Raw genomic sequence first — 9,040 nt, 5'->3', positions numbered from 1 at the left:
AAACGGTCTTAGAAATTTACCGTCGATATATTTTACATTGTTAGGAGAACACACAGTTTCCCAGAGGAAGGTCCCAAGTTCTTTGTCTGCAAGATTCCATCTTTGCTAATGTTTCTTCCTGTCAAGAAATTTTGATTAACATCACTGATTCTTGGGAGGTGAAATTCACATTAGTGGTATTTCTCTTTGAAACAGCTACATATGAAAAAATCCATCTGTCAGCTTAGCTTTTCATAGTAATGTGCATATGTGACTATTATATATAGAATGGTTCAGTCATTTGCAATAGACTGCTGCATATTTGGTCTTGACTTTACTAAATAAAATTGTACCTTCATTCTTAGTAGCCCACTGCTTTTGAAATGCAGGGTAAATAATTTAGAAGATACCCTACAAACATTTCTCAGTGCAAAACACAGAAGTTGTTGTGTTTCTTATTAGAAGAAAAGTATTTTTTTTTTAAAGTACATATATATATATTTTTCATGTTAAAAATCCCATTTCTTTCCATAATGAACAAGAAAAGCATTCCAACAGCTAAAATAAGTTTTTTGTTGTTGTTGTTGTTGTTGTTTTTTCAAACTTACCAATATGTTTGTAGCCCTTGAAGAGCCCTAGAGATGTGTCCTACTTTAAGAACTTGACCCTGAAAAACTTGGGACCCCTCACACATTACACATTTCATACCACACTTCAAAGAAGAACATTAAATACCTTGTGACTAGAGTATTGTTTATTTCATAATCTAAATAAACACTGGAATACAGTCTATGCTTTTCTACTTTCTTGCAGACTTTACAACGAGCTTTTTTTTTTTTCTTCCCATAATTAAAACAATCTGCATACACACAGAACATGCATGCTCTCTAACACCAGTAATGAAGGTAAGAAGAGTCAGTTTCCATCATCTTCCTGTTGCCTGTATTAGAAAAAATACTTTTGTTTTTACTGTAGTTACGGCAGTGTGGCTAAGGATACGAAGACTAGAGCACAGTTTTACTCCCTGCACAGAAAATGTTCATCAAAAGCATGCTGATGGTGATAAATATTACATGTCTATTAAATGAAAGGCATACTTTTATCCCCTTTACTCCCTTTTTAAAAAGACTAAGTGGCTACATGTAAATGCAGTGAAGCAGGTATAAGCTTAATTAATCAGAGTTGATTCAGACTGGCACCAAGACGCCGCGAGGGCCGACGAAGTCTCAGCGAGGCTTCCCAGGGGTGAGCGTGGCTGCAAGGCGTCTGCTTCCCACCTTCTGCGAGCAGAAGGCAAAGGCCTGGCAGCACGGCCGGTCCCGGCACCCGCTGCTGTGCCGGGCTGCCTGGAAGAGAAGCTCTCGTAGTCCATTAGTGTTTGAGGAAAACAAAACAAAAAAACAACAAAAAAATCACCTTTACGAGTGGGTTACCTCCCCGGGGTGGCTTCATCAGCCGTGAGGCTGGCTGGCGGGGGGCTTTACACCACCGAGTGGTCATTGCTGTGGACGCCGGCCAGGATGGTGTGGTTGAGCGAGGACGCCGAGCGGTCCGAGCCTTCGGTGGGGCCATTGGCGTTGTCGCTGCGCTGGCAGCAGAGGATCTGCTTGAAGGTCGCGCTCATCTCCTTGTCCCGGTAGGAGTAGATGATGGGGTTCATGGCGGAGTTGAACTCGGCCAGGAGCAGGAAGAACTTCTCGTAGGCCAGGACGTTGCACTGTGGGCAGCAGACGTCGAGGAGCAGCAAGACTAATCCCGGGGTCCAGCAGATGATGAAAGCACCTGGTGAGGGGGAGAGGAGACAACACACAACAAAACCCACAGATATACCAGCGTGCTGGCGCTGGTCACAACACCACAAGAACCATCCAGCTGGAGGTGGTGGTGTTTAGTTTTCTAATGCAAGGGCATCTTTCCCACACTATTTCTTCACTGACCTGATGAGACGGCTGCCTTTCAGAGACCCATGAACAGTTATGGGCAGCACATCAAAAGAGCAAGCCTCCCCCCTCCACCCTCCTCACAATTTTAAATGTTCTCCACTTGGCACATATGCTTGCATTTAAAGTTGATGATGAGGAACATTTTCCCCTTCAGTTAGAGGCCTCTGACTAATCAATCTCTTGATCAGGAGAAACAATGCTGTAATTTACTTCTCTAACCAATAACAACAAAGGAAACCTTTCTGTGAGAGCTGTGACTGAAGCATCAGTAATAGAGGAAAAGTGGTGCAGGCAGCAATTCTCAAGAAAAAAGAAAGCCTGGGTCTTGTTAATCCATTTCAGCCCTATTATGTAATGGAAAGTCCTAAACACACATCCTTCTTGCACTGAAATGCCGTCCTTCAACAAATCTACTCCTTTTCTTAGGGCTCTATTCAACAGAAATTCAGAGACTCCTCGGGCTTCAATAGTGTAAATGCCAAAGAGCCTTACCCTGATTAAAATGCTTCCCCCTCCTTTCTCTGCTTTGCAGAGCCCTGATGGGGACAAAGCCCAGAACAACACTTGGAGCTCAATGCAGAAATGAAATCAAAATGCCTCACATTGTACTGGAAGTACTGAGTCAAACAGTGATGCTAACTTGCAGGGTTACAGAGGTTCTGAATCCAAGCATGACGGGGGAAGCCCTTGCACACAGATCCTGTCAGAACAGAGACGGTGCTCCTGAGATTTTCCAGGCTGACATGCTTGGTAGGGGTGGGAACCGAGGTCTTATCATCTGCCGGCAGGCTTAAGAGCAGCTACGAGGGCTTCTCAGCACTGCCCGGCCAGCACTGTTTCCAGCAGGTTCTTGTCTCATCACGGTGTTTGCTAACATGCTGCCTCCCTTTTTTTTGGCAGCAGTGAGCCCCATAGGTCCCGTAGCTGCCCTCAGTCAGACTCTGCCATGCTGCTTGCTGTCCCCAGCTTGGGCAGCAGCTGCATGCCACACAGACACCTTTCCCTTCAGATGCTGCTCACCCAGATCAGGCAGAAGAGCAGTTTCTGGATGGCTTTGCAGGGTGTGCTGTGCTCCAAGATGCTGGTTGCCAATCGGGCAAGCACACACAGGTTTTCAACGCACCAAAAAAACAACCCCAAGCCAAGTTTGCTTGCAAACAGTGGTGCCACAGTGCCCCTCGATGCCTATCACTTTGCTGGTCAAAAACACGCAGAGGGAAACAGGGAAAGAAGCTGGGAGGCGAGCTGCCAGCTGCTTGTACAAAAGCCCTGACTTCTTTTGCTGGATTGCTTTGTTAGGGGCTGGCAGCAGATTTACAGAATAGGGCTGAAATTCTCCCACAGTGAGGTGGCATCAAACACAAGTCCACTTCAGAGCCTTTGTCTGCAGCTCTTTCGGCTTCCAGCGGGCCTGGAAAAGAGCACTTGAAATCTGGGCAGAGGGTTTTGTTCTTTTGTCCCTCACTCATACCTGTTCCTGCAAGAGTAGAAAGCTGCATCTCCTCATATACAGGATGGCCCAGGCTGATTCAGAGGCTGCCTTCCTCACGGAGCAGCCCTGCTGAGCTCATTTCTGCAGAAGCTGAGAAAATCTTTCAAATTCAACCACTTGCTGCAGAAGCTGTGCGTGTTGTGCTCAGCCTCCTAGCTAGCCAGGCAGCGGTGGACTTTGTTCCAGCTTCGGCGTGTATTTTCTTCATTATGGGCTGCCTCTGGAGAATAACATCAGAGACGGGAACTCTGCAAGTCATGGGATCTCCAGTCAAGGACAAAAGACGATGACAGCATCCTCACCCAGCCTGCAGCAGAGATGTCCAACATGGGAACAATGGGGCTGACAGGAAGGCTCTCCTAGGGTTGCTCAAAGTTGCGATTGAAAGCTTCCAATTTTCCAACAACTTTTGTTGTTTTGTTTCGAATCTTTTTTGTGGAGAAACTGAACGTACCAAACAGGACGTTCTGTTGCTATCAGTTTTGGGTACTGCTGCCCACAAGAAGCAGCAGTACGGTGAGGCAGGTTGCCATTAGCCCCTGAGAAAGCCCCAGATTCACTGACAGAGGTCCACATGCAGCCCACTGCTCTGAACATTGGTCTCAAGGGGAGTTTTGGAGCCTCTCAAGGCTCCTCAGTATCTCAGGTAGGTCCAATAAACTACATGCTGAGGCCTGACATGGTTGCACTCCAGAAAAAAGAGGGCTGTAGCCAAGCAAGCGACTAAACTCTCTGTGCTCCTCATTCTGCCCTTAAAAAATAAAAAGAATAAAAAAATAAAGAAAAAAAAATATAGGGATAATGCCTGAGGCACCTCTGAGAGAGGAGGAAGCTGTCACTCTGCATGCTGCTGCCTTGCTGCTTGTGCCAGCTGGTGACAAGGCTGTGGAGGGCAGAAGACACACGTGGCTCCAGACCCCAGAGGTAACTTGGGCTGCCCTGTCCCCCAGTGGCAGACCCTGACGACTTCCCACCTGGTTTCTTCCACGCAGTTTTCTTCCACACAAGGTCCAGGACTGACCTTTGGGCACACAGTGTGGGTTTCAGGCTTCGGAACAGACGGCTCGTTTGTTTTTGGGAAGCAAAAGCCATTGAAGCCAGCCCCATTCACTCCAGCGGGTTTTGTTTCCCTTTAGCCTCTGGGATTTTCCTAGGAAAACTTCCCACCATGCTAATGGCTCCTGTGGCTTATTAAGCTAAGTGCTTGCAAATGGTGACACAAACAATGCCTCGGGTTTTCTCTCACTTGTTATTTAACTGTCAGTGCCCTGGAAAATACTGGGAAGCATCACTCACGGTGAGGGCGTGTTTGAATTAGGTGCAGTGCAAGGAACGTGAAAGTGTCGGGCTCCTGCTAATTCAGATGTAGGTCATCTGTTAAATGTGGAATTCTTCCCCTGGAATGAAAAGAGCTTGGAGTTTATTTTTTCTACTTCTTTCTTGGAATATTTGTCAAAGTAAAGTGACACCAAGCTAAAAGTGAGGTTAAATTCTTCCCTTTTCTGAAGTCTGCTGTGCGTTGATTTCACCAACAACCTAAAAATATCACATCTAATGAAACAAGAAGATCCAAAAGCATCATGCTGTCTATATGCCAAGAAGCCCTCGGCATACTTCAAAGTCTTTATGTATTTTTCTGCTCAGGAACAGAACCAAGAGGAGCCCAAAGTGATCAACTCCCTGGTGCATCGTAGCATTTTACAAATGCCATGAAACCCACGTTACAAGGACATACAAAGCAGATCTACTGCATTCAAGGAATCACATCTGATCATCTCTGTGGGTGTGTCACTGTCCTGCCATGGCACTGGGAGGGCCCACCAGGCACAAATGAAGCTGCAGATGATAAGTCCTTGAGTAGCCTGCACAGAGAGTGTCCTGGGGAGATGCCTCCAGCCTTGGCAGCCCGTAGGGTGCTGGCCCCACGCAGAGCTGGCTTGGCTGCTGGTCTGCAGCGTGAGCAACATCCCCATGGTTCATGGCCAAGGTCAGCCCTCTGGGCCTGGGAAATGCCCATCAGGATGAGGGGTGGCAAAGCTTGGGGGAACAGGGAAAATAGCACAGCATCCTTTAACAAGATTTAATGAGACAAGAGGGGAAGCATCCCTATAGACCGGGAAGCAGAAATCTGAGTTACGACACAAATCTCATCTTCTGAAACTTGCTGTGTGATGATACATCTCACTCGGGGCTGAAACTCCAGCTCCTCGAGCACAATCTGGCTTGCTATGCTGCGGGGAAGTGGTGCTGAGGGCTTTCCAGTGACCATGGTATGACTGCATCACGTCTGCCCTGAACCCCTGTCCAGTGCAGCTGTCTGGATTGGAATAAAACCCATGGTAGCTGCAAGCCTGGAAACTCCTGGGTAAGTGTGGCATCATGTCAAGATGTGATTGCGAGAGAGTAGAAACCGTTGTGGGCAATAGACACACGAAACCACGCATGATAAATCACACAAAAATGAGCAACTTGAAAAACAAAAGAGAAAACAACTCCAAGAAAAGAGCAGCAGAAAGGAAACATACCACCACATGAGGATAAACACTGACAAACCAGATAGTTATTGCTAAGTCCTCAGTCCTCTAATGAACGTCTGCAAAAACAATGCAACAAATTTCACACAGTACAGAAGGAAAAAAGGGTAAGGTAAACACCAGTCTCTGAAACACACAGAAATACATGTACTGCTTTAAGGCTGTACCTGTGAGAGACAAATCACATCTGTGCTACCACAGGCAGTTGTGCCATGGTTGAGTTTATCACTAAGAACAGACCTTTTGGGATGGTTTGTTTTGCTGCCGGTGGAGACTGTCTCACACTGATGCCTGTATTTACAAAAACTTGGTTATAGCCAAAGCAAGTATGGCTATAACCCTCCTGAGAAGCACGCTCAGCCAGAAGATTGGACATGGTTAATAGTAAATATGTTGAAGAGGGCGGGAGAAACATTCCCAGTACGTCTTAAGGAGCTTTCTTCTGTTCTTCAGTGAAGTGAAGGGCAGACCCTGCACAGACCCTAAACCAAGCATGGGTACGTGCCCCTGTCCCCCCGTGTCCCCCCCCTACCGTGGTGTCCCTGCGGTGGCCAAGGACATGACCCAGCCCAGACACAGCTGCTCTTGGAACTTCTCTTGAAGCTTGCAGGCAAAGCATTTCCTAAGCAGCACCATTTTTTTTTTTTTTTTTTTTTTCAGCCTTTTCACCTTGGACGAAGACAGACTGCATTTATTCCATGAGCATTTATTTTCCCCTCGCTCACAATGGTGAAATAAAAGGAGCACGGCTGCTCCTGCCAAGTCACACACCGCTGCTGCCCATACCCTGATCTCCCACACGCAGGGCGGAGCATCCTCTGCTGCTCGTGAATGGGGAGAAAAAATGCATTTCAAGCAGAAAGCAGCAAACCAGAGCTGGAAAGAGGGAAAGGGGGCATGAAGAAGGTTACTCTCAGGCTCTGGTGAGATGTGAGCTGCACCAATACATTCCTGTCCTGAAACATTTGTTTTCCATAACCATTTTCCTTAACCACCGTGTGTCCCTGCTGTGAGTCCTCTTCCACCCATCCATGTGCCCACCCCGACTTTGCTGTTTGCTGGCATGCTCTGAAGCCCAACCTGCAGGTTCCTCATCTGGAGGAGGGATGGAGGAGGAAAATATGGAAAGGGCTCAATTTAGGGAGCAAGAGGAGAGGTTGTCCTCTCCAAATCCCATCCTGGTGTCAGAGTATGATGGACAGCTACACCACCTCCTCCAGCAGGCCAGTGAGGACCAAGAGAGGGAAGGACACTGAGCACCACCACTGGTGACTGACAGGGAGCAGGTTCTTGCTGCAACGACGTGGGGACACAGCTTCCCCAGGAGCACAGCAGCACAGACCTGGCTGGCTGGTGGCTGGGGGAGAAATCTGGAACGTATTGCAGTTGGAAAGCGTGGAGAAAGAAAACAGAAACTGCAGCACCCAAAACGAGCTGCGGGCAAGCAGTGGCCTGCCCCTTGTGCAGCAAGGTGGTGGAGGTGTGGAGGAAACTCTGCATTACATCTGCCTTGCTGATTAAAAACAAGTGTAAAAGCACAGAGCCCTGGCTGTATTTAACAGAGCTACAGCCAGAAGGCTTCAGAAATGCCAGATATTTCCCAGCACAATGACACCTTCAGCAGGGACAGCCGCTTGCTATGCTAGCTGGGGAAAAACCTCATCAGCTGCAGCACAACTGCACTTTTTCATGCCCTCGCCATCTGTTAAGCTTTATCAATAAGCCTCCTTATCACCCCGCATATTATTGTGTGCATAGCTCGGATGGAGATTAGGACTGTGTGAAGTAGTCCACGTTTATAGCTATGTATTGTTTTCCCCAGATAGAAATATTATAGAATGAAATCTAAAATGAATGCTGGATTATTACATATGCAAGGGACCTGTGAAGACCATTTATCGTGCTGTAAACATACAGAGCGTAGGCGTCATTCTTCTAATGCTAGTCTGACATCATTGTCCCTGATTTTGCCACAACACTACTACAATATAGCTTATAGTTCTTACTGAATGAAAACACAGTTGTTGCTGTTATCTGTAGTTTTCTGCTGGAAATAGTCAGCATTGGGGCAAGGTTTGCTTTCACCCATGGAATTTTTATTCTAAAATATAAAACGTGGCTACCAAAAAAAGGACCAGGTTAAGAAAGGTAAAATAACCCCATGCTAGATTTGGCAAAGTCTGCAAAAGTTGAGATATGAGAGTCTTGCTCCTCCATCTACAGGCTCCAAGGCTCCACCAGGCTTGGGGCTTACCATGCTTTGTGTTTCTGACTGACTGCAAAATGCTGCTTTCTATCGGACGTGATGCTTTCTATCAGGCTGTGAAACTCTGATGCAGTAGAAACTTTGGGTTTCACACCTGACATTTCTCTGATGGGTTGTGTGTGAGGGGAAGGGGCAGTATCTCCAGCAGTACAAAATGGGAAATGAGAACAAAGGAAAGCTGACAAAAATCTGCATCCATCTTCAAGAAACAGTACCTTACATATACTTCTTGGAAGATGGTCTGGGGCAAAAGAATACAGGAAGCAGGAGAAAACACCCAGCTAGGAGGTGTATGGAAGGGTCCCAATGCTATGAGTTACCAGCCTGCCCTTCACAGAACTATACTTGCCCCATTCCTGGGATCCCTGTTTTAAGTCTCCCATGAGCTGAGCAAGTCTGAATTTGCATTTAATAGACAAAATCCTGACCTCCTTATGGACAGGGAGAAAATCTCCAACAGTTTTTCCCAATTTCACATGGAAAACGGACAGGTTTGCCAGACTTTTCAATCTAGTGCATGCATGGTTGACAAAAGGACTTTAAAATAATAAGTTGTTTCTTCTAGCACTGTATACACCCCTTGATTTCCTACCTCCCTCACAGATAGATGCATGCCCACACTCCAACCTCTTCCTGAATCCAACTTCAGGATGTTAAGCTGTTGTGTTTGGTCAGACTTTGCACAAACTGATAGCTGCATTGTAGAGAAGCACAGAAATCATATCTTCCTCCAAAATGTACTTCTTCCCAGGAGGAATGCAGCATGTGTCTGCTTCAAACATCTGTCTTCATCTCTGAGCTCCTGTGCACTTGATTTGTTCAGTGC

General features: G+C 46.7%; 1 protein-coding gene across 1 annotated transcript in view; it reads right to left on the bottom strand.

The window, feature by feature from the left end:
• Positions 1 to 1,354: 1,354 nt before the first annotated feature.
• LPAR1 (lysophosphatidic acid receptor 1) overlaps positions 1,355 to 9,040 on the bottom strand; it is a 67,452-nt gene continuing 59,766 nt past the window's right edge. Inside the window, exon 4 of the mRNA XM_082783377.1 lies at positions 1,355 to 1,761. Within this exon, the coding sequence (XP_082639503.1) occupies positions 1,460 to 1,761 (302 nt within the window). The 3' untranslated portion in view covers positions 1,355 to 1,459. The remainder of the gene's footprint in view (positions 1,762 to 9,040) is intronic.

Source organism: Aythya marila, assembly GCF_965140915.1.
Source record: "Aythya marila genome assembly, chromosome: Z".
In the NCBI taxonomy this organism is placed as follows: Eukaryota; Metazoa; Chordata; class Aves; order Anseriformes; family Anatidae; genus Aythya; species Aythya marila.
The sequence above is the reverse complement of the archived record's forward strand: the minus strand, read 5'-3'. Positions and strand labels throughout refer to the sequence as shown.